The following is a 26749-nucleotide window of genomic DNA, read 5'->3' as shown; positions in this document are numbered from 1 at the left end:
CTGCTTCTGATGTGCGGATTAGCCGCGACAGCAGCCAAAACACCTACTTGGGCATCATCATTTGTTGCAGGTCGTGGTTGACGTTTCACATGTGGCTGAACACTTCCTGTTTCCTGAAATAACATAACTATCCGGTGAACGGTCCGGACAGTTGGATGATGTCGTCCAGGATAGCGAGCAGCATACATACCACACGCCCGTTGGGCATTTTCATCACAGTAGCCATACATCAACACGATATCAACCTTTTCCGCAATTGATAAACGGTCCGTTTTAACACGGGTAATGTATCACGAAGCAAATACCGTCCGCACTGGAGGAATGTTACGTGATACCACGTACTTATACGTTTGTGACTATTACAGCGCCATCTATCACAAAGCGAAAAAAGTGGTCTAACTAAAACATTCATATTTCTTTACGTACTACACAAATATGTAATAAAAATGTGGGTTCCTATTTTTAAAGAACGCGGTTGATATCCGTTTGACCTATGGCAGCGCCATTTAGCGGGCCAACCATAGCCACATCATGTTTCCCCCTTCAAGCTAGACGAGTTTCGTTCTTTGTAGTTTTTTCGTTTGACGCTTATTTCGTGAGATATTTGGCCCGGTCACTATCAATGGACGACCCTGTATACACAGCACGCACCGCAGCAAGTCGCCAAAACAAAACAAGCAGATCAGCAAGTACGAACTCTCGATTAGCAAAACAAAGAAAGCAGTAAAGCAGGAAGCGAGAGGGAAAGCGGAAGGAAGTTGCCTGCAGAGGAGAATACGTCTAAGACACAGGCCAGAAGGGACACAAGAATAGATGGACTCCGATACCGGCAAGACCCTCCATCTGCCGAGATATTCCTGCCTGGCGGATGACACAGAAATATAATCCAGCCAAATGTCAATGCAGTACGGAAGAAAAACAAATTCGGAGCCTTCAAATATGTCATTATTGCTGCTCAGAGAAAAAAAGTCCCAATCTGAAACTCAAATAGCGGCCGAAGAGACTAGGATTGTTTTCTTCCTTTCCGCAACTCAAGGAATCAGAGCTTCACAAATAGCAGTAGAGCTCTCTGTCAAGCAGTGTGAACTTGATCTGATGCGATTCCAATTACTTCCACGATCCAGTCATACACTTTTAAGGAATTTGGTCGAACGTTTCTTGTCGGCTTCTTTAATTCGAAACTAAGTCTGCATTTTCTGGGAAACATTCTTGATACAATCAGCACTATTTTTCCCTATTTATTGACTTTCGGGACATACACTGCCATCACATCAGTGGAATATCACTTCTGAAGACACGAACGTAAGAACAGCACAGCACACAGTCCCCGAGCGGAGAAAACCTCCAACCCGGTCGGGAATCGAACCCGGGTCCCTGCGGTTAGCAATCCGCTGCGCTGACCACTCACCTTCTGAGGCGGACACCATGACAAACAGGCGGCCGGAACCGTTAACGCAGAAGAACAAAAAGAGATAACACAAAGACAACGAGTAAACACTAAATGGTTGCACGGAACGTAGAGTACGCAAGTACTATTATCCCTGAATGAGATTTTCACTCTGCAGCGGAGTGTGCGCTGATATGAAACTTCCTGGCAGATTAAAACTGTGTGCCCGACCGAGACTCGAACTCGATGGTAGAGCACTTGCCCGCGAAAGGCAAAGGTCCCGAGTTCGAGTCTCGGTCGCGCACACAGTTTTAATCTGCCAGGAAGTTTCATATCAGCGCACACTCCGCTGCAGAGTGAAAATCTCATTCTGGAAACATCTCCCAGGCTGTGGCTAAGCCATGTCTCCGCAATATCCTTTCTTTCAGGAGTGCTAGTTCTGCTAGGTTCGCAGGAGAGCTTCTGTAAAGTTTGGAAGGTATGAGACAAGGTACTGGCAGAAGTAAAGCTGTGATAGCGAGCGTGAGTCGTGCTTCGGTAGCTCAGTGGGTAGAGCACTTGCCCGCGAAAGGCAAAGGTCCCGAGTTCGAGTCTCGGTCGGGCACACAGTCTTAATCTGCCAGGAAGTTTCACTATTATCCCTGTCATGCAAATGCGGACGTCCAAACTGCGTGCCGTTGCAGACGGAAGTGATTCAGCCACGCAGATCGTCATGAAACTTGCCTTTACTGTAGAGAATTATAGTTCCTCGAAAAATTTCAAGGTCGATTTTCTTGAGAATTTTTGCGAGTTGCATCGAAATGCTTAGAAAGATTGAAATTTGAGTTCTGAACTTCACGTAACATAAATATAAACGTTACAAAAATCTGATTGCCGGATGGCCTCTTTGTTAGATCTACATCTACATAAATACTCCTCAAACCACCGTACGGTGCATGGTGGATGATACCTCGTGCCACTACAAGTCATTGCCTGTCCCGTCCCACTCGTAAATAAAACGAGGAAAAAACGACTGTCTGAAAGTCTCCGTAAGAGACCTAATTTCCCCCATCTTATCCTCGCGGTCCTTAACAAAATGTCTGCTAGCAGCAGTAGAATCATTCTGCCATCAGCTTCAAATGCGGGTTCTCCAAATTCCAACTAGCACACGGAACCAAGAGCACAACACGATGCGACAGCCAGGCCCTTGTTAAACACTCAGCGGAAGAACTCATTGGCGCGGCCTAATGCCGCTGGCAAGGAAACATCTGGGTCAGGCATTCAGCCCATACAATGCTCCGAGCACACCGTCTGTGGAACCTTTACAGACTATTTTGTTGTGAGACCCACGCCATCTCATCTGTGTCCATATATTTTTCTGCTGCCATGGATACTGAAATGGTGATGATCCGTAAGTGAACGTGAAAGAGGTAAACAATGAAAATAGTTAACTATGGATCAATACAACAAGTATATTAAAATGGTTCAAATGGCTCTGGGCACTATGGGACTTAACAGCTGTGGTCATCAGTCCCCTAGAACTTAGAACTACTTAAACCTAACTAACCTAAGGACATCACACACATCCATGCCCGAGGCAGGATTCGAACCTGCGACAACAAGTATATTAATTCTCGTCTGTATCTAAAGGAGCTTCAGGTATATAAGAAGTTACTTATTTCAGTAATTATAACTCATCAAAAAGTTAGTATTTTTATTTGCAGAAACTGTCATCATTTATCAAGATAGTTAATTCGTTTTTGCTTAAAATATTGAAAGAAAAGCAATGAATCGACATGTTACTAACCTTTCTCTGTTAACTAAGTTAGTGACTTATTTTTATTCAGATGTTTACCATAGGAAGAAACTTTCTTGTTCAGTTCAATACTATTTTTGTAGTATATTAATGCATATAGCTTTCAGACACCTATCGAAATATCTACGGCTGTTCTGAAATATTACTAGACGGTTGTGGTCAAAATAAATCTGATGAGCCTCACATAAAAAAATCCACTTAGGAGTTCATTAAAGAGTTCTGGTAACACACAAAATTTTGATATGAGGACCACAATTTCCTGTCATCAGGTTAAGTAGATGGCAAGTCTACCGTTAAATCTACAGCTGTACGCATGTCATAAACAAATAGTCGGACAGATGGGGGCATTCTGAATAAAAAGTAACAGATTTGTGGGTCTGGAGTTGAAACCCATGTGCCACAGAAACTCTTACAAATAATTTTCGGTGAACCTAATTGAAACCCTTTCTGGTACCTCAGAAAATTAACACAGGTGGTAGCAACGCGATATATTTATCCTCATCGAGGTAAATTAGATTATGCTCTGAGGAAGGCCACCACATTGCAGTCGAAACGTCGAATATTTTATTATTCCGGTGTTTAAAGTATTTTATGTGGCAACGAGCCAGTACTCCCACGAGTATTTCAACGCGATTCAAACCAGCTGCGGAAATGGATGAAGTCCATTGTATTCAACCTCATCGACAGACAGGAGGTTCATCCAGTAATTAGTTCCACAGAGAGCCGGTTTTTCCCCGTAATAGTCTTCCTGTTGTAATTGTTCAACTTTGTTCTTCTCTTAATCGTAATACTGGAAATCGAGTGAGGTGGCAGAGAAACGCTTGGCTTATGTTCAAAACAGTCACGACTCGTTTCCTGTCCTCTCGTCATTATTTAGGACTTCGAGCAGAACACACCATATGGAACGTAGTGCCGCACATCTTAACACGAACACCAAGTTCTGTTAGTATTTCATAGCGGAACACTTTTTTTTAGGAAAGTACCAGGAGACGTAAAAGACAATGGAGTAGCAGTTTTAGTAATTGTTTTCATAATTTTACGGTAAACAATGCTTTATGGAACGCTGTGGTATTAGCAGTGAGACAGACTTACGAAGGCTCTATTCCTGCCACATATTCGAGACAGTGTTTAATGAGTAATCTGATCTCAACTGAGGCTTTACATTTTTTACAAACAAAAATTACAAAACAAAACAAAAAATAGCATCGATACGAAAAGGTATTTTAAGACCAAAATTTTATTATACTGCTGTACTAGTAAACTGAATACATAACTAAGTGATATTCATAAGCAAAACTCTAGAAACAGAGACTTTACTCTTCAAATTTATTGTTCTTACCTGAAACAACCTTATCAAGATATGGCATGTTCATAACGTCATCATACGTCAACTGCCCATTAGATTTTTGTACAGTCTCATCGACCTCCTGTTGTAATTTCTTCTGAATGTCTGGATTGAGCGCTAGCTCGTGCAGCGCGAAGCTCATCGTCGTTGAGGATGTCTCGAAACCAGCCAGGAAAAATACTACGCACTGTGCTGCAAGCTGCCCAGTGTTTAGCTTTATGTCCTCTGGAAACACAGAAAGGTGGAACATGAGACATTGTGAAATGATGCAAGTGGTTCGTTTTAACTAGTGTAGAACCCCTTTAAGAAGCTATTAACAATGAACTAATACTGTTATTATATGTTTATACGTATTACTAATCGTCCCGGATAATTATCCTTATGGTTTCAGTTTCAAAAAATTTAATAAAAACATTTACGTATCAGTAAACGACCCCAAAGCAGCCAACCAGTTGCAACAAAATGTGATTTTATTCAACCTTTGACCATGCCTGCTATGGATCTTCTTCAGAAACGCCTGTGAGTAAAACTTTGCGTTGGAAAAACAACAAATACTGAAGCGATGTGACATTTGTCCAATGAAAATATGCTGTCGGCACACATCATTTACACATTATTAAGTATACTGGCCCCTATGATTAGGGTTTGTCATGTTACAATAGTTAAAATTCACAAATAAAAAGATCAAATGAAATGTCAGGTCATGTTATGAGCTGACTACCAAACGTGGGCCAGCCACGGTGGCCGAGCGGTTCTGGATGCTTCAGTCTGGAATTGCGCGACTGCTATGGTCGCAGGTTCGAATCCTGCCTTGGGCATGGGTGTGTGTGATATCCTTAGGTTAGTTAGGTTTAAGTAGTTCTAAGTTCTAGGGGACTGATGACCTCAGATGTTAAGTCCCATAGTGCTCCGAGCCATTTGAACCACTCGTGGCCCGACACCTCAGCGACTTGCCCAGCAGCTAGAAGCCCACGTTTCCCTTTCCGTGAAGGTATCCCAGGCGCTAAGATGCCACTCACCGCTTTCAGCAGTACTCTTTATTCTACAGATGTTTCCGTTTGTCGTTCCACTGGAATTATTGTCATTGGCTATTCTCTTGTTCATCCAATTATGACGTCGATTCTCTCTAATGGTATCAGTTCCGGTTATATTTATCTTATGTTTATTTTCTCCATATGTACAGGGTTATTACAAATGATTGAAGCGATTTCACAGCTCTACAATAACTTTATTATTTGAGATATTTTCACAATGCTTTGCACACACATACAAAAACTCAAAAAGTTTTTTTAGGCATTCACAAATGTTCGATATGTGCCCCTTTAGTGATTCGGCAGACATCAAGCCGATAATCAAGTTCCTCCCACACTCGGCGCAGCATGTCCCCATCAATGAGTTCGAAAGCATCGTTCCAGCACGTTTCTTGGTAGAGGAGGTTTAAACACTGAATCTTTCACATAACCCCACAGAAAGAAATCACATGGGGTTAAGTCGGGAGAGCGTGGAGGCCATGACATGAATTGCTGATCATGATCTCCACCACGATCGATCCATCGGTTTTCCAATCTCCTGTTTAAGAAATGCCGAACATCATGATGGAAGTGCGGTGGAGCACCATCCTGTTGAAAGATGAAGTCGGCGCTGTCGGTCTCCAGTTGTGGCATGAGCCAATTTTCCAGCATGTCCAGATACACATGTCCTGTAACGTTTTTTTCACAGAAGAAAAAGGGGCCGTAAACTTTAAACCGTGAGATTGCACAAAACACGTTAACTTTTGGTGAATTGCGAATTTGCTGCACGAATGCGTGAGGATTATCTACCGCCCAGATTCGCACATTGTGTCTGTTCACTTCACCATTAAGAAAAAATGTTGCTTCATCACTGAAAACAAGTTTCGCACTGAACGCATCCTCTTCCATGAGCTGTTGCAACCGCGCCGAATATTCAAAGCGTTTGACTTTGTCATCGGGTGTCAGGGCTTGTAGCAATTGTAAACAGTAAGGCTTCTGCTTTAGCATTTTCCGTAAGATTTTCCAAACCGTCGGCTGTGGTACGTTTAGCTCCCTGCTTGCTTTATTCGTCGACTTCCGCTGGATCTTTGTTGAACTTCGTCCTGAAGTGTCGTTGCACTGTTATGACTGACTGATGTGAGTGCATTTCAAGCACGACATACGCTTTCTCGGCTCCTGTCGCCATTTTGTCTCACTGCGCTCTCGAGCGCTCTGGCGGCAGAAACCTGAAGTGCGGCTTCAGCCGAACAAAACTTTGTAAGTTTTTTTACGTATCTGTAGTGTGTCGTGACCATATGTCAATGAATGGAGCTACACTGAATTTATGAAATCGCTTTAATCATTTGTAATAACCCTGTACAGTGGTTCAGCAACAGCGTACAAGAACTTAAAGAAGAGTGGAAATATTATGAGTTTTTGAGACAGCTTCAATATAAAATAAAATTTTAACTTACTTGTGTTACTTCTTTCCAAACTATAGAGTAACTTACTTGAACTAGCCGACTTTTGTTGATCTCCCTCGGCTACCCTCTGGTCGTCACGCAAATTCATGAGAAGTTGCAAGAAATCCCCTCTTGATATTTTTTGAGCGTCACGGTAGTTCATGGTGTCCTTCACCAAATTAGTGAAATATCTGTCCACGTCTAAAGGTACAGAATGGATCTAAAGTGAAAAAATAGGAAAATTAATGCTCAAAACTAGTTTACAGTCTAAAACATTGCAAAACACTGATAGAACTTACTTGCCTTCTGAACGGAGACTTTACCAACTTATGCACCACATCTAATTTGTTTCTAATCATTTAAATATTTTATTAACGAACAGGCCTTATAGCCTCCGTCAACTCTTAGGCGTTAAACTCTAAATAACATCGGAATCGAAACAACTAGCGAGTAACCGGAATCAACGTCTCAGTGTGTTCCAATGATGGATGGCGCAGCAGCTTCGTCAATATTTCTGAAGTTGTTTAAGATACCATCTAACTTGTGCTTTTCTCACATCTCGACGCTATTCTCAATAGTGGCACATTACATCAACGTTACCGTGAAGAGTTGTAATTCACAACCTTACAAGTGTATGTGTCCTTCGTAGAATCAATGGGGTACAGTAGATGTTTTATTTTATCCCCAGCTGTTTATTTGAATTACACTGTAGGAAATACTGCAGCCAGGTCACAAGTTTCGGGAATGGGCGCATCGTCAGCTTGCACTTTCTGAAGTCATTCACAGTTGTCTTTACCTGGCCGGATAATAACGACATTATTTTATCCATTTTGGTTGGACAACATCGTAGACTTTTTTAATTATTCTGTAGGAAATACTGCAACTTATTGAAAATAATACTTGCTATAACATTTAACAAAATTTGTCTAGCTGTAAAAGTGATTCTAAAATACATCAAAGTGAACATAAAGAACAACAGTAAAAGTACACATCTAGCAAAAAACACAAGTGTAAAACTTGCAAGAGTTCAACGCTACCATCTGACGATGAGCTCAGGCCAGAAACTAGTAATGGTATAATAAAATCTCTTCAAGAAATAATGTGGCCTCGTTGCAATATTTCCTACAGAGTAATTTACAAATATTCTGTTATTAAAAACGCTGCCAACGTTTTATCAATCTCAGTTAGGCATAACAATGAACCCTTTATTCCATTCTTATAATCTCTCGAAATATAAGTTACATATATCAGCAACCTGAGATGTTATGGCTTTGATATAATCACCTTTTTAGTTTTTAAATACATACTATCTTTTACGATGCACGAGATGAAGAAATACTCTCTTAAACGCCTTTGTTTGAAAATGTCTTTTTCTGCCTGACTGTATAGCCCTGTGCGCCAGTACTCATACTCAACCCTCAGATTTGTTTCTTGAATAAAAACTTTCATTAATCTAAACATAAACAATTAAGTACTTTACATGTTACTATCAGAGTAATAGCTTAATAACCTACTCTTCTTCGTGATGGAAGCTCTTGACTGAACATCGTCCAAAAATACTAACTTTGGTGCTCAGCCGACACATTGATAACCAATTGTCAGCATATCGCATCACAAACTTCTGTTTGTGGGGAACCTCTTTCTCAATACCCTTTCGACTACGGGCCATAGTTACGAACAGCCACATGTTTAACAGAGATAAATGCGAAATTGCGTGCCCAGTGCATTCATCAGGGCATGCAATGTCTGCATTCGTGAGAGCACGTGAAGTTGCCGGCGAATTGATGTTCACCACGGCGACGTTATTTTAAGATCCAAAGGCTCTTCTAATAGACAAAATATTGAAGAGTTGCTTCATAAAAGTCGTCCGTGGTCAACAACATTAGCTGGTGACTGTCACCTACAGATTTGTGGGTCGTAGGCACCCAGGCAAGAACCCAGCAGCACTGCATGCTGGAACAGCACAAATCTCTCAGCACTGTGGTGGCAGAAGGAGGTAAATTAATGGAGACAGGTTCTCCTCAGCGATGAGTGCAGCTTTTGACTGTCGCTTGATGATCATCATGGAAGAGTACATCTCATGTTACGCAGTCCCATGGGTACATTGTGGTGCTAAGTCAGTCATGTTTAGGGCCAGTATCAAGTAGAAATGTATACCTCTCGTCGCTCTCTAGGATAACTTGAGCGCTGTGCAGTTTCGAGACAGGCGTCTCGACGATGTGTTCGTCTCTCGAGACGATAACGAGCGAGCACACCGTGTCCATTTAGGCAATATCTTCCCCAGCGAGCACACCGTGTCCATTTAGGCAATATCTTCCCCCGGCAGACAGCAGCCAATCGAAGGGAGTGCTAAATGGTATCTCATGACATCGACTCGATAGAGCAGTCTTACAATTAGTTGTAACTTGCAGTGAACGTCGCGAGGAATGTTCTTCACACACTGGATGACCTCAAGAGAGTCACCACTGAAGAATCGGACAACATCTCGAAGAGTATTCAAGTACGATATAATACATGATATTAAATGTATTAACCAGTGTCATAACCAGGGTAAACGCCACCAGGGGCAAAATTCGACTTTCACCCACAACTTCCAACGTCTTTCCACATTTTTCTTTCCTATATAAGGTTTCGTGCTTCAGACCGTAAAAGCGGAGCCCTTATGGGATCACTTTGTTGTCTGCCCATCTGTCTGTCCTTCTGTCTGTCTGTCTGTCTGCCCGACTTTAAAAGCCCTTTACCACAGGAACGGGTAGGTATACTAAGGTCCACGGTCCCTTGGCGGTGTAAATCATTGAAGCTTCTAAGTCAAGTTTTAAGTTTTTCGCGCCTGCTATTAATTCTGTTGAAGTGATTTAGGACAAGGCGCTCAGGGCACGAGGGGACACTTTCCCAAAAACCAGATAGGTACGGCTTAACTAAGTATCTGCTTCACTTGGAAAGCGTTGTCCTATTTAAGTCTGACTGTCAGCAGTAGGGATGCCGCTGAATCACAAACTCTTCGGGACTCTTGAGAAAAGCCCAGGCATTCGTATTACAAACAAGTGGGCTTGTTCTTGGGTTGCCGCTTTCATAACAACTCAGAATGCAAACAAACACTTGAAGCAACGCCTAACAGACTACAATCCGCTGAGGAGACAGCAGAAAATGCTGGAAGGTTTTACAACAAGGAACCGACTTGAGAATGAAGTGGAAGTTCCCTGGTTGAACACCATCCCTGAAAGATAGGAAATTTCACGTTGTACAACGACTAGAACGATTAGTTACACAGCATTGATCGTTCATTGGGTGAAATTGCAAATAAAAACCACCAATGACAAAGATGATATGATGGAAAATTCAGCATCCTGGAGGGCAGAATGGGGGAGGCCAGTAAGAAAACTGACAAGCAGTAACAGTCAAAGGTGCAGACAGCCAATGGACGGAATAAAATCATAGGTCTGTCAGCGGGCAATGAATCCATGACTCATTAGCCGAGGAGTAAGTAAGACAGCAATGCAGAGATAGGTCTGTCAGCTGGAGGCATGCCAACACACTGCAGTGGCACAAAACAATAGGAGAACTTGAAGCAGAAGTCAAAGGCCGAAACTGCAATAAAGTCACACTATGGAGTCAGTCAGGCGCCGATCAGTGACCCTGGAGCTTAGTGGACGTCTGCAGCTTCCGAGTCACTGCCGTCCGTGCGATGCAATCCGACCGGCAACCAGGAAGAAATGCAGCTTCTAGTATGATAAAAAAATTATTACTATTATTAGGTTAAATATATTTCAATTCTATCAATTTAAATCTGTATTTCATACTAGAATGCCGTGTTCCCAGTTTGGCACAGCTTTGCCACAGGAGACACGAAAGCGGTCGAAGACGTCCGTCTTCTGGTCGGCTCTTGATCGTTGTCAGGAGGAGACTAGTTTTTGATTACGCAAAGACTTCCATTATTTGGAAAAGAACAACCCGGATTTCTTTACGTAATCAGCATGAATTTTATAATTACCTAAGGGACCTTTAACAATGAATAGTAAAAAAAATGCATTTGCAAATGAAATTATTAATAGATGGGGCAGCTATGAGTTGTATAGAAGACAAAGAGCGGCCTTCTGTCTACGACCAGGATGCCGCAGTATTCTCTGCTGTAGTAAAGGCTGTTTGACATTTATAAAAATAATATGGCATGGAGGATAAAAAAGTATAAAGGAAAAGAATAGAATAAGAAATCTGGTAAACGCTAAATATATTCTAATAATTCTCACAAGCAATTAGAGCTACTTTATAGACAGCATAACTTACATAAGTAATTATCTAACTCTATGGTGCGATCACATTTCAGCCTGTCCTTTACTAGCTACTATGTTCGCGTTTTTGTCACAAATTACAGTCACTTTTCTCCTTCGTTAAAGACAATTCTTGCACTGTTCAACACCTCCGATAACAATAGCTTGCCGAGTTACAGTTTTGAACATAAATTACTTGAATGTTATTGATTAATAATGTTGTCTGCACGCTGGCAAGACCGCTCACTTTTCGACCTTCTTCACGCTTTCACACCACAAGCAGAAGTACATTAAAAAAATCTGAAGATCTACCAAAGTTTTTTTTACTGTCATCTTTTATTTAGATCGAAGCGGAACGTCGTTCAGCTTCTGTTAAAATGTTTCTTTGACTGCGCAATCGATGTATTAGCGTCCGCGCTAGATGCGCATCTTTACAGTAATGTTAATTATATAAAACGAATGTCTTTCATGTTAATTATATAAAATAAATGTCTTTCAAAGAATATGTCTCATGAGTTGATCATTTAATATACAGATAGTTGAATGCCTTTCCAAGGGTACTCAAAGTTTTCATAGGACGGAAATACCAATAATATTACAAGCTCGATCCACTACCAATCACGAGAGGCGGTCATTGCCTCCACTCCAGGTAGATTGGTGTGACACGCTACCGTCGCGCCTTCCGCGACTGTTAGCGCATGGAAGCAGTAGTTAACCACGCCTGTACCAGCTCTTCATGGTTCGGCCGCCTGCCCAGTCTGTGTCCGTTTGCACCATTGCCTTATCTCTGCTGCCGCCGGGTCGCGAAGGTGGGACCTCTGCTTGTCTGCCCAGCTCGGGCTGCCAACGCGGCCAAAATAAATCTACTAGTCAAACACAGGCCTTAATTTGACGAAGAAACTTCTGAGAATGTACGTTCGGAGCACAATATTGTATGATAGTGAGTGACGATGACGGAAAAACTGAAAAAGAAGATAACCTAATCGTTTGAGATGTTGTGCTACAGTAGGATGTTGAAGATTAGATGGACCGTTAAGATGATGAGTGAGGAGATGAGGAGATTCTCCGAAAAATAGGCGATGGAAGGAATGAGTGGAAAACACTGACAAGAAGAAGAAGGGTGATATGACATGTTTTAAGATATCAGGAAATAACTTTCATGATACCAGAGAGAGCTTTAGAGGATAAAACTGTAGGAGATGACAAGATTGGCATACATCCAATAAATAATTAACGACATAGGGTGCAACTGCTGCTCTGCGATGAAGATGTTGGCGCAAGAGAGGAATTTGTGGTGGGGCGCGTCAAACCAGTCACAAGATGTACGACAAAAAAATTAACAATCAACTAAAAGAGTGCTTCTGGTTTTGACAGTGGCTCTATAGCAGCATTCTGCAGGCCAAATTTTTTACACGCAGTTGTCCATCAACCACATCACAGCTGTAAATTTTAGCAAAACTTTCATTTAGTCTACACGTCCTTTCTGTCAGCGTTGTAGCACAGCCTCCTGTATCGAGAAGAGATAAGAATTTGAGTATTTTTCATTCAACAAGGAGATCTTTTCACTCATTTGTACACTTTTCCGCCTCCTTCCGCTAACCCCTCCTCCTCTCCTCATACTCTTCTTCTTATTATTATTTATTATTGTTATTACGCCTGCTCCTGTATAAGTTTTGCACAGATTAGATTACTACGAAGATAACATTGATAGCTCCGCGCCAGGTCGTGGTGCTGTTGAAGGCAAGCCTAGAGGAGTTACCCATATAGTCCGTTATCACGCCATGTCCTTCAGCAGCAGTTTAGCTAGCAATCCTAAGGTCTTCGAAAGAGATATCCACGTAAACAGCCACATAAAGTAAGCGCAGCGCCGGCGAGAGAATAGTAGCAGATTACAGCACGATATGATGTGTCAGTTCAGCCGAGCGATCAGTTACATGCTCTGTATGACGTCAGCGGCCTTTCCCACGTGGCAGTCTTCAGGCGCTTCCTGTCGGCCGCCGGCGGACTACATTAGAGATTAGATTGGATTAGTTTTTCGTTCCATAGATCCGTGCTGAGGAGATCCTCGTGGATGTGAAACAGGTCAATTTTTTTTAAGCTGAAATAACAATACTAATAGTATGAATATATACAATACATCATTTGTCTCTATTAAAAAATTCGTCAATGGAGTAGAAGGAGTTGGCCACTAGTAAGTCTTTCAGGCTCCTTTTAAACTGATCTTTATTTGTAACTAAATTTTTTTATGTTTGCTGGCAAATTATTGAAGATGAATGTTCCCGAGTAGTGGACCCCTTTTAGAACTGAAGTAAGTGCTTTTTAAGTCCTTGTGCAGATCATTTCCTGGTATTCTATGTATGAACTGAGCTGATTGTTGGAAAAAGAGATATATTATTTAGGACAAATTTCATTAAGGAGTAAATATACTGAGAGGCAGTAGTTAGTATACCCAGTTCTTTGAAGAGGTTTCTACGTGACGTCCGTGAATTTACTCCACAAATAATACGTATTACACGCTTTTGGACTCTGAAAAATTTTTGTTTGATTTGAAGAGTTACCCCAAAATATTATACCATATGACATTATGGAATGAATGTGGGCAAAGTATGCTAGCTTTTTCATTTTTATGCCGCCTATGTCAGCTAACACTCGAATTGCAAATACAGATTTGTTAAGGCGTTTCTGCGGCTCTGTGGTGCGCTCCTCCCAACTGAATTTATTATCAAGTTGTAATCCCAGGAATTTAAGACTGTCAACCTCTTCTATCTACTCTTCTTCACACTTTATGCATATGCTGGGTGGAAACCTCTTACAGGTTCTGAATTGCATATAGAGAGTCTTTTCGAAGTTTAATGTCAGTGAGTTGGCTTTAAACCATTTATTAATATCCATGAAAATATCATTAGCAGATCTTTCTAGAACTACACTCGACATACTATTTATTGCAATACTTGTGTCATCTGGGCATCTGGGCAGCGATTATCGTAGGATATCGACCTCGCTCTCAGAGGACAAACACAGAGTGATTATAATAGGTTGGTGCACTAGAACTAGAAGTTCCTGGTGTTTTTGTTTTGACTGCTAATATTCCAGTAGCTACGGGCTGATTTATCGATTGTCATTCTTTATTTGTAATTCACTGTTACTATTTGAGTGTATATGTTTTCATTTCCTTATTTGAAGATAGTGACAGGCGCTGTGAATGCTAGAAAATGGAGTGCCAAGGCGAGAAATTGGAACATTTCCGACATATTTTTCTTTTTGAGTTCAGTAGAGGGGTGACACAGTAGCGGAGGCAACCAGAAACATATGCGTCATGTATCAGGATAATGCCACTGGACAGAGCACGGCAAGAAAATGATTTTCTCGTTTTAAGGAGGATCCTTTTGACATTAGTGACTCTCCAAGTTCAGGAAGACCTCCGGGGTTTGATGAAGATCGTTCAAACGCATTAGTCCACAAAGATCCAAGCCAGTATACTCGAGAACTGACAAATGTGATCAACTGTGGTCATTCCACCATCTTGCGACATTTGCTTGCAATGAGGAAGGTTCAAAAATCGGATGTATGGGCACCGCACGCTCTAAGCCAAATTCACATAAATAAGTGGTTGGCCTTATTTGCATCTCTGCTAGCTCGTCATGAATTGGTTCGTGAACGACAACGACCATACCTATCCTCTATGATTACTGATGAAAAGGAATGGTTGAGACCAAACAAAGCAGCAAGTTCCTATACAAAGGGCCGCGTGCATCCACAAAAGATAATGTTATATGTCTGATGGAACAGTGACGGTGTGGTGTACTGAATTGCTTTCCCGAGGTATAATGATCACTGCTGATATTTATTTTCAACAACTGAGATGTCTCTTAGACGCAGATCAAATACAACCAGGAAGACTGCGTGAAGTGATGCTACTCCACAACAAAGCCCGGTTGCATTCAGCTAGACTGACAAAAACCACTATTCAGGAGTTGGGTTGGGAAGTCATTCCGCACCCACCTTATTCACCTGATCTTGCGCCCTCAGATTTTCACCTTTACACCTTTTCTATCGAACAATCTTCAAAGTACTTACTTTCCCGATGAAAATGCGCTCCGAAAATGGCTCGACGACTTCTTCGCTTCAAAATATGTGATTTCTACAGTCGCGGAATCAATAAGTTACCCCAGCGTTGGCAGACTGTTGTAAATAGTGAAGGAGAGTATGTTATTAATGATTAAACTCTCTCTTATTGTACCTGTTCTCTTGATTAAACGTATGGAAAAACGATACAGTGTTACGCATCACCCAGTAATTAAACTTCCACTTTCAAAACGTTGTAAAATAAGAACCACTGCTCTGACTGACGTCCGATCTGGACAGAATATTATCGGAGAAGAGGAAAGCGTAATGGAAACAAAAAGTACTTAATGAAAATTTTTACCGCTGGATGGCGCGGTAAGCGGCAGAATAACCAAAATAAGAGACGCAAGTTACACGGTTGTTCCTGTTTGCGTCTGGGATGCCCGACTTGACTGTCTCAAAGGAGGATCGAATGTTGCTGGCAAAACTCTTGTAAAAATTATTACGAAATATGACAACACAGGTTCTTTTCGAGTGCAATGTGCCAAAGGGAAGAAAAGAATTGATCCGACGTCAGTGGAAGACGTTGTCACAGCAATACAGGAGGGGTCGAGCGGTGGGTGCAAACATGCAACGCATAGGTAATTGCCCAAACTTTGAACATGCCTGAGAACACAGTGCATAAAATTCTACGAAACACCCTCCATTGTTATTCATACGAAATTAACCATGTTCAGGAGTTGTTCATGCTGACCTACCAATGAGAAAACGCTTGCTCTAGAATTTCTTGCTCGTATGGAAGTCGACGATCAGTGGTCATAGAACATTCTGTGGACAGACAAAGCCCATTTCCATCTCGAAGGACATGCCAATATCCAGAATTGCAGAATATGGGCAACGGAAAATCCGCACGCACATCAACCGGTACCGTTTCATTCTGCAAAGGTAACCGTGTGGTGCGGGTTGTCGGCATCGTTCATAGTAGGGCCTTATTTGTCAAAGGAGATGGGTTCTGGTAGCTGTATCGTCGCTGGGAGACACTATGAGAGTATTCTGCACACCTGCGTCATTCTAGCCCTTCGACGGCTTGGATGTGTGGGTAGGGTTATTTTTATGCAAAATGGCGCCCCTCTGCAAATTGCACAACTGCAGAGGCATTTTGAAAATGCTACAGTTATCAGCCGCCATTTCCCTGCAGCGTCACCGTCTAGATTGGCTGATCTTAACCCGTGTGACTTCTGGCTGTGGGATTATCTGAAAGTTGCTGTTTAGTATTCTGATTACAAACGCAGATGAACTGAAGCCACGCATTGTGCAGTACATTCTGAACGTGACACCAGAGACACTTCGATCTCTTGTGGAACATAGTGTTTCTCAGTTACAGCTTGTGACAGGAAACGGTGGACAGCGTTCTGAACATTTGGGTATTGTGCAAGTCTCACGAAAATTAGAAACAGGTGTCATTTTGCTTTTAATGCGGTTTTTACCCCAGGACAATCGCATCCAATGTGGTCAACCTTGCCGTGAATGCCAAACTTGTGGGGTCATGCACATTGCAGAGTACTGTTGGATTAATGTGCAACTCACACCCTAACCGTCGTGATGAGATTCATCTGTCATTTGTAGTCGAGCCAGCTTACTTTATGACGCTTACTTGCGCCATCTAGCGTGAAAATTTTCGTTAAATTCTTTTTGTTCCCATATTGTTTCCCCCTTATTATATAATATTCCGACCAAATTTGACGTCATTCTCAGGAGCGGTTCTTTTTTTACAGCGTGTTGAAACTGAAACTTTGACTATAATCACCCTGTATATAGCACTTCTTTTTCTTTTTTTTTTTACGTTCTCATCCCTTCCCCATTCTTATCCTTTTCACTTGCCCTCCCTCAGATTTCACAGTTTTTCGAAGAATTTCCCTTTCAAACAAAATACATTTATTTTGAATTTATTTAAGAGTACACTTACATTTGGTTTCATAAGGCTTATTTTCCCATTCTCTGTTCCTCCTGAATTGAAGCAACAAGCAGTCGTGATATGCAGGTGGGGCAAACTTTCCTCGATCAATTTAAATAAATAATATTCCCATGTTAGCTACAGGCTATAGACCACGAAATAATGGATGTCAAGCAGCATGTGAGTTAGAACGATAGTGTAACACTATAAAAATTATTCCATTCAATCGTACCATGGTGATACAGCGACCTTATTATGGCTACTACTAAAAATTGTCGTATACTGCACAATGTACTTTATTAACTCAAGAACGACGTTTTTCGTCCGAGTAGTGTGCCACTAGGTTATCTGTTAATATAAGAGGAGGATGACATTACAATTATCCGACGCGGTCCTGTCGTGGACTACTGTAACAGCAAAGAGAGAACCAGGAAAAAGCAGACCATGAAAACGGACTGGATCAAAACACCGAAAACAGGAGCGGTTGAAAACAAGAAAAAACGACAGAGCAGAATTACCTCATGAGCGTTGGTAACAACAGCACAGAACAAGATCACACGCACAAGCTGTAAATATGGCCCTGGACGAAAACGACACCAGAGGCCACATTCACAAAGAGTGTACGTAATATGAGTGATAAGAGCAAAGTATTGGGCTAGTAGCAGGTGGCGCAGTTAAACGGGGTCCAGTGTAGCAACACCAAAAAATCGTAAAATAATAGTGAAAATAATAATTGTTACGAACATATGGAATCCGTATTGGAGTAGAGTAGAAATTAAAATATAAGTAGTCCAGGACGCATAAAAACGCAGCTATGTGTGGAGCATAAGCAGAAAGGCCAGAGGTGCAATCACAGTAGAACCGAATAAAGTAAAGTTCTTAAAAGCAATAATAAATGAAAAGATTTACAACAAATATAAAGCTAAAATACATGATAAGTAACAGAGACCTTGTTCGTAAAGAACAAAAATAACTAAAAAGTTATAAATTCTTTAAAAGTGGGAAACAGGGAATCACAGAACTTTATTTACACTGGTCAACTGACAATTAAGCAACACATTGTTTTCAATGTACGAATGTTCAACAATTTCAGTTTCTTCAAGAAAGTTGAGTCTCTGTCTTTTGGAGCGTGATGTAAAATCATTAGGTTCCCGAGTATGGGTGGTTAAGCCCGTCCGACTAGCCACGCAGTCTAACGCGCTGCTTCCCATGTGGGAAAGCACAAATCCGCTTGGCGGATTGTGTATTGTGTATGGAACTGGGGACATAGAAACGACGAAGAGGTGTCGTCCTGCCGTAACCCTCAGTGGTTCACAACCCCACAACAGGTCACAGCAGACCCCCCCCCCCCCCCCCCACCACCACCCCATACCGAACCCAGCGTTATTGTACGGTTCAGCCCCCCAGTGGACCTCCCTCCCCCCACCCCTCTGGGAATTCTCATACCAGACAAGTGTAACCCCAAATGTTTGCATGGTAGAGTACTTATGGTGTACACATACGAGGAGACAGTGTTTACGCAGCAATCGCTGACGTTGTGTAACTGAGACAGAATAAGGGGAACCAGCTCGCATTCGGCGAGGCAGATGGAAAACCGCCTTAAAAACCATCCACAGGCTGGCCAGCACATCAGACCTCGACACTAATCATCCCAGTGGATTTGTGCCGGGGACCAGCATGCCTTCCTGCTCGGGCCTAGTGGATTACTGTCGAGGCCCGGTGTGCCAGCCAGCCTGTGGATGCTTTTTAAGGCGCTTTTCCATCTACCTCGGCGAATGCAGGCTGGTTTCCCTTATTCTGCCTCAGTTGCACTATGTCGGCGATTGCAGCGCAAACACTGTCTCTACGTATGAGTGCACCATAATTACTCTACTGCGCAAAAATTTGGGGCTACACTCGTCTGGTATGAGACGTTCCCAAGGGGGTCCACTGGGGGCCGAACCGTACAATAACCCTGGGTTCGGTGTGGGACGGCGGTGGGGTGGGTGGACTGCTGTGGCCTGTTGTGGGGTTGTGAACTACTGAGGGCTACAGTGGGATGAAGCCTCATTGTCGTTTCTAGGTCCCCGGTTTAATACACACGATACAATACACATAGGGTGGTTAACAGCCATTGGATTCAAGGTTTTCTGCAAAGGCTGACCATTGTTGTGAGTACATGTTCGTGAAACCTAGTTTTAAAAGCCAGTGTAAGCCGCTTGACATTCACAGTACTCAAGTCCGCGTACGCGAGAGGGAGCATGATGAGTTATCTTTTCGAGGACGTTCGTTGTGAATATAGTATTACTGGTCGTTGTTAGAGCTGGTAAACACTGTTCACCTATTTTGCCCCGAAAAAGTTTAGCTAGACCGTAAGACACATTACCTAAAAGTGAAAGCTTAGTATATTTGTAGTCCTGAGGTATGCGGCTAAGAGTTTCGTTAGTTTCTCTGTCAAACAGCGATGTTTTTTGCATGTACCAAAGTCATATAATTTGCCATTGATTGAGGTGCAGGTTAAATATAATTTCGCCTGTGAGGAACACCTCAAGTCCAGTGGCCTCCAACCACCCACACTCGGGAACCTAACGGTTTTACTCCACGCTCCCAAAGGGAAGAGACTCAGCCTTCTTGAAAAAACTGACATTGTTGAGCATTCGTACATTAAAAACATGTGTTGATTAATGATCAGTTACTCAGGTCTTCTGTTATTCCATGTTTCCCATTTTTAAAGAATTTATGACTTTTTAGTTCGTCTTGTTCTTTACGACGAAGGCCTATGTCACTTATCATATATATTTCATTGTACGTTATTTATATTTTCATTGTTTTATTTTAGCTTTATATTTGTTGCAAATGTTTTCATTTATTATAACTTTTACGAACTTTACTTTTATTCTATTGTAATGCGATTGCACCTAAGAACCCTTTCTATTTACACCACTACACACAGTTTCGATTACTACGTATATTTGCCTTTTTATTCCAATATGGTTTACATTTGCATGTCAATCTGTTCGTTATTATTTTACGACTTTTTGCTGTTATTGAACTGCACCCACATCTTACTGCGCCAACGAGCACTTGTCGTTTCTAGTAGCCCAGTACTGTGGTCGTGGTCGTGCTCTTATCATTCAAATGTGCGCTCTATGTGAATGTGGACGGGCCTCCGGCCCCGTTTTGGTCTACGGCCATATTAACAGCTTGTGCTCGTGGTCTTATTATGCGCTACTATTACTGTTGTCACCAACACTCATGATGGAATTCGGGTCTCTCGTTTGTTCTTCTGTTTCCTATCGCTCCCTGTTCCCAGCGTTTTTCTTCAGTTGTTTTTATGGTTTGTTTTTCAGTTTTTGCAATTTAGTATCATAACTGTAATTGAAACATACCTCTTGGCAGGAACTTTAAATCTTTTTACATAAATTATCGTATATACTGCTGTGCTATTTCATTCGACCTGTATCCTGGTTCTCACTTCGTTGTTGCAGCAGCCCAGGTCAGTACCACGTCGGGTTGACTGTAATGTCGTCCTCCCCTTATATCGTGTAGGGCTCCCGCAAGCAAGCAGAAGTGTCGCAGCACGACGTGGCATGGACTAGACTAATGTCTGAAGTAGTGCTGGAGGGAATTGAAACCATAAATCCTGCAGGGCTTTCCGAAATCCGCAAGAGTACGAGGGGGTGGAGATCTCTTCTGAACAGAACGTTGCAAGGTATCCCAGATATGTACAATAATATTCATGTCTGGGGAGTGTGGAGACCAGCGGAAGTGTTTAAGCTCAGAAGAGCGTTCCTGGAGCCACTCTGTAGCAATTCTGGACGTGTGGGGTATTGCATGTCCTGCTGGAATTGGCCAATTCCGTCGGAACGCACAGTGGACATGAACGGACGCAGGTGATCAGACTGGATGCTTAAGTACGTGTCACCTGTCAGAGTCGTATCTAGACGTATCAGCCACAGACGCCTCACACCACTACAGAGCCTCCACCACCTTCAACAGCCCCTGCTGACATGCGGGGTCCATGGATTCATGAGGTTGTCTCCATACACATACACGTCCATCCGCTCGATACAAGTTTAAACGAGATTCGTCCGACCAGGCAACATGTTTCCAGTCATAAACAGTCCAATGTCGGTGTTGACGGGCCCAGGCGAGGCGTAAGGCTTTGTGTCGTGCAGTCATCAAGGGTACATGAATCGGCCTTCGGCTCGAAAAGCCCATATCAATGATGTTTCGTTGAATGGTTCGCACGCTGACACTTGTTGATGACCCAGCATTGAAATCTGCAGCAATTTGCGGAAGGGTTGCACTTCTTCACGTTGAACAATTCTCTTCAGACATCATTGGTCCCGTTCTTGCAGGCTGCAGCGATGTCGGAGATTTGAGTTTTTACCGGGTTCCTGATACTCAAGGTACACTCTTGAAATGGTCGTGCGGGAAAATCCCCACTTCATCGCTACCTCCGAAATGCTGTCTCCCATCGCTCGTGCGCCGACTATAACACCACATTCAGTCACACTTAAACCTTGATAACCTGCCATGCACCCGGCAAACGGTCTACCCGACGGGAAGCCCTAGTCACACGACATTTACATTTACCTGCCATTGTAGCAGCAGTAACGAATCTAACAACTGCGCCGGACAATTGTTGTCTTATACAGGGTGTTACAAAAAGGTACGGCCAAACTTTTAGGAAACATTCCTCACACACAAATAAAGAAAAGATGTTATGTGGACATGTGTCCGGAAACGCTTAATTTCCATGTTAGAGCTCATTTTAGTTTCGTCAGTATGTACTGTACTTCCTCGATTCACCGCCAGTTGGCCCAATTGAAGGAAGCTAATGTTGACTTCGGTGCTTGTGTTGACATGCGACTCATTGCTCTACAGTACTAGCATCAAGCACATCAGTACGTAGCATCAACAGGTTAGTGTACATCACGAACGTGGTTTTGCAGTCAGTGCAATGTTTACAAATGCGGAGTTGGCAGATGCCAATTTGATGTATGGATTAGCGCGGGGCAATAGCCATGGCGCGGTACGTTTGTATCGAGACAGATTTCCAGAACGAAGGTGTCCCGACAGGGAGACGTTCGAAGCAATTGATCGGCGTCTTAGGGAGCACGGAATATTCCAGCCTATGACTCGCGACTGGGGAAGACTTAGAACGACGAGGACACCTGCAATGGACGAGGCAATTCTTCGTGCAGTTGACGATAACCCTAATGTCAGCGTCAGAGAAGTTGCTGCTGTACGAGGTAACATTGACCACGTCACTGTATGGAGAGCGCTACGGGAGAACCAGTTGTTTCCGTACCATGTACAACGTGTGCAGGCACTATCAGCAGCTGATTGGCCTCCACGGGTACACTTCTGCGAATGGTTCATCCAACAATGTGTCAATCCTCATTTTAGTGCAAATGTTCTCTTTACGGATGAGGCTCCATTCCAACGTGATCAAATTATAAATTTTCACAATCAACATGTGTGGGCTGACGAGAATCAGCACGCAATTGTGCAATCACGTCATCAACACAGATTTTCTGTGAACGTTTGGCAGGCATTGTTGGTGATGTCTTGATTGGGTCCTATGTTTTTCCACCTACACTCAATGGAGCACGTTATCATGATTTCATACGGGATACTCTACCTGTGCTGCTAGAACATGTGCCTTTACAAGTACGACACAACATATGGTTCATGCACGATGGAGCTCCTGCACATTTCAGTCGAAGTGTTCGTACGCTTCTCAACAACAGATTCTGTGACCGATGGATTGGTAGAGGCGGACCAATTCCATGGCCTCCATGCTCTCCTGACCTCAACCCTCTTGACTTTCATTTATAGGGGCATTTGAAAGCTCTTGTCTACGCAACCCCGGTACCAAATGTAGAAACTCTTCGTGCTCATATTGTGGACGGCTGTGATACAATACACCATTCTCCAGGGCTGCATCAGCGCATCAGGCATTCCATGCGACGGAGGGTGGATGCATGTATCCTCGCTAACGGAGGACATTTTGAACATTTCCTGTAACAAAGTGTTTGAAGTCACGCTGGTACGTTCTGTTGCTGTGTGTTTACATTCCATGATTAATGTGATTTGAAGAGAACTAATAAAATGAGCTCTAACATGGAAAGTAAGCGTTTCCGGACACATTTCCACATAACATATTTTCTTTCTTTGTGTGTGAGGAATGTTTCCTGAAAGTTTGGCCATACCTTTTCGTAACACCCTGTATAGGCGTTGCCGACCGCAGCGCCATATTATGCCAGTTTACGTATCTCTCTTTGTTTGGCTCTTCAGTGTATTTCGAGATAACTCGGCAATGCCCTACCCAGGCGAAGCGTGTCGTTCTTGAGTTAGTAAAGAAGACTGTGCAACCTAAGAGTGTTTTTATTATTAGTGTAACCTTAACCACTTACCCAAAAAATGTCGGCGAGTTTCGGGAACAAATTGCAGAAGTTCGCCTGGAGCGATTCGACGGTCGTTGGCGTAACCAACCTCTTGCCCCAGTAGCGGAATTCTTCATCGGGGTGCTGCAGGCTGTGCACTTCGAATCCGAAGGCACAGGAGGCGATGACGTCAGTGGTGAAGCGCGCCGCGAGGTCGCGGAACTCGGCTTCCCCGGAGCCGCCGTCCAGCACTTCAGCCAGTTCGCGTGCGCACTTCTCCATTATCTGCACAGCACAGCACAGCGTCTGCCCTTTAGTGCGCTTAAGCTCTGCACGTCCAACGCTAGAAGAAGCATTAATTACTCGAAACGATGGCGACTCTTGGGTCTGACACGAACCTCCGCTGTTCCAACCCTGGACGTGATAATCGAAGTCAGTCCTTCAGTCAAGAAATTGACTCTAGAGCAGAAATACTGGGCAAGGTTTTGGTAGTGGTTTTCTGCTGTAAAAATTACAGAATACAGAATTTAAGGTCACGTCGACAACGAGGTCGTTAGAGACAGGGCACAAGATGGGACTGAGGAATATCATCTTCAGTGCCCTTTAAAAGGAACCATGTAGGCACTTGGATGTGATATATTGAAATGGGTGTAGCTCGCAGTAACTATGCAGAGATGAAAAAGGTTTCACAGGACAGACTAGCTTGGAGAGCTGCAACAAACCAATCTTCGGAGTAGAGGCCACCACCACCACGACAGCAACATCGTTTGGTTAAGAAACACAACGCGGCATACAAAAATGTGGAGCTGTATATATGCAGACTGAAGCGACGAATGAAAATCTGTACCAAGGACAGATCACTGCTGATCATTAGGCAGAAGCGCTAACAACTACACCACGCTAGCACACTGGGTTTGTACTACTTCGTGGGCTAACTTAGCATGCCACACTGCTGTTTGAATTTAGGGGGAATACCACGTGATTTGAGACGTGAATGGGAATGTGGGCTGAGAAGCGAGGCAAACTAGGGTAGTACTCGCAGTTGTGCAAAGCCAGTGTGTTAGTGTGGCGTAGTGGTTAGCACATCTGCCTCCTGAGCAAGAGACATTGGTTAAAATCCTGGCCTTTGTACCAATTTTCGTTGTTTCAGTCTGCATATATACAACGTAACAGAAGAGATATTGAATTTAATTGATGAAAGGAGAAAATATAACGACAGAAAGTGCAAAATGGCTAAGCAGGGATGGCAGAGGACAAATGTAAGGATGTAGAGGCTTATCTCACTAGGGGTAAGATAGATACTGCCTACAGGAAAATTAAAGAGACCTTTGGAGAAAAGAGAACAACTTGCATGAATATTAAGAGCTCAGATGGAAACCCAGTTCTAAGCAAGGAGGGAAAGCAGAAAGGTGGAAGGAGTATATAGAGAGTCTACACAAGGGCAATGTTCTTGAGGACAATGTTATAGAAATGGAAGAAAATGTAGATGAAGATGAAATAGGAGATATGATACTGCGTGAACAGTTTGACAGAGCACAGAAAGACCTACGTCGAAACAAGGCCCCAGGGGTAGACAACATTCCATTAGAACTACTGACAGCCTTGGGAGAGCCAGGCCTAACAAAACTCTACCATCTAGTGAGCAAGGTGTATGAGACAGGCGAAATACCCTCAGACATCAAGAAGAATATAATAATTCCAATCCCAAAGAAAGCAAGTGTTGACAGATGTAAAAATTACCGAACTATCAGTTTAATAAGCCACGGTTGCAAAATACTAACACGAATTCTTTACAGACGAATGGAAAAACTGGTAGAAGCCGACCTCGGGGAAGATCAGTTTGGATTCCGTAGAAATATTGGAACACGTGAGGCAATACTGACCCTACGACTTATCTTAGAAAGTAGGTTAAGGAAAGGCAAACCTACGTTTCTAGCATTTGCAGACTTAGAGAAAGCTTTGTACAGAGACCAGATGGCAGTTATAAGAGTCGAGGAGTATGAAAGGGAAGCAATGGTTGGGAAGGGAGTGAGACAGGGTTGTAACCTATCCCCGATGTTATTCAATCTGTATATTGAGCAAGCAGTAAAGGAAACTACAGAAAAATTCGGAGCAGGTAATAAAATCCATGGAGAAGAAATAAAATCTTTGAGGTTCGCCAATGACATTGTAATTCAGTCAGAGACAGCAGAGGACCTGGAAGAGCAGCTGAACGAAATGGAGAATGTCTTGAAAGGAGGATATAAGATGAACATTAACAGAAGCAAAACGAGGATATAGGAATGTAGTCGAATTAAATCGGGTGATGCTGCAGGAATTAGATTAGGAAATGACACACTTAAAGTAGTAAAGGAGTTTTGCTATTTGGGGAGCAAAATAACTGATGATGGTCGAAGTAGAGAGGATATGAAATGTAGACTGGCAATGGCAAGGAAAGCGTTTTTGAAGAAGAGAAATTTGTTAACATCGAGTATAGATTTAAGTGTCAGGAAGTCGTTTCTGAAAGTATTTGTATGGAGTGTAGCCATGTATGGAAGTGAAACGTGGACGATAAATAGTTTAGACAAGAAGAGAATAGAAGCTTTCGAAATGTGGTGCTACAGAAGAATGCTGAAGATTAGATGGGTAGATCACATAACTAATGAGGAGGTATTGAATAGAATTGGAATGAACAGAAATTTGTGGCACAAATTGACTAGGAGAAGGGATCGGTTGGTGGGCATATTCTGAGGCATCAAGGGATCACCAATTACGTATTGGAGGGGAGCGTGGAGGGTAATAATCGTAGAGGGAGACCAAGAGACGAATACACTAAACAGATTCAGAAGGATGTAGGTTGCAGTAGGTACTGGGAGATGAGGAAGCTAGCACAGGATAGAGTAGCATGGAGAGCTGCGTCAAACCTGTCTCAGGACTGAAGACCACAACAAACAACAACATATACATAGTAGATGTTTCAGACTTGAAAAGGTCTCTGGAAACATATAGTTTCTTGTGAAAAATGTGAATTTCTATTAAGTGGGCAAGTGCTGTTATCTGTTTTTGTGTAACAGAGTGAAATCATTGAGGTTCACAACCTGTTCAGTGTATCTGCCGGCACTGTCCGTTC

The 26749-nt window shown here is 42.7% G+C and overlaps 1 protein-coding gene across 2 annotated transcripts in view; it reads right to left on the bottom strand.

Moving 5' to 3' along the window:
- The window catches only part of LOC124615544 (probable cytochrome P450 6a14), a 104035-nt gene that overhangs the window by 11304 nt on the left and 65982 nt on the right, over nucleotides 1-26749 (bottom strand). For both annotated transcript variants that reach the window (XM_047143516.1, XM_047143517.1), the window contains exons 3-5: nucleotides 23671-23925; nucleotides 7028-7199; nucleotides 4522-4752 (exon numbers count right to left, since the gene is read on the bottom strand). In XM_047143516.1, coding sequence (XP_046999472.1) covers nucleotides 4522-4752; nucleotides 7028-7199; nucleotides 23671-23925 — 658 coding nt within the window. The remainder of the gene's footprint in view (nucleotides 1-4521; nucleotides 4753-7027; nucleotides 7200-23670; nucleotides 23926-26749) is intronic.

This window comes from Schistocerca americana, chromosome 5 (genome assembly GCF_021461395.2).
Source record: "Schistocerca americana isolate TAMUIC-IGC-003095 chromosome 5, iqSchAmer2.1, whole genome shotgun sequence".
Taxonomy (NCBI): Eukaryota; Metazoa; Arthropoda; class Insecta; order Orthoptera; family Acrididae; genus Schistocerca; species Schistocerca americana.
This window is presented reverse-complemented; position numbering and strand designations above follow the sequence as displayed.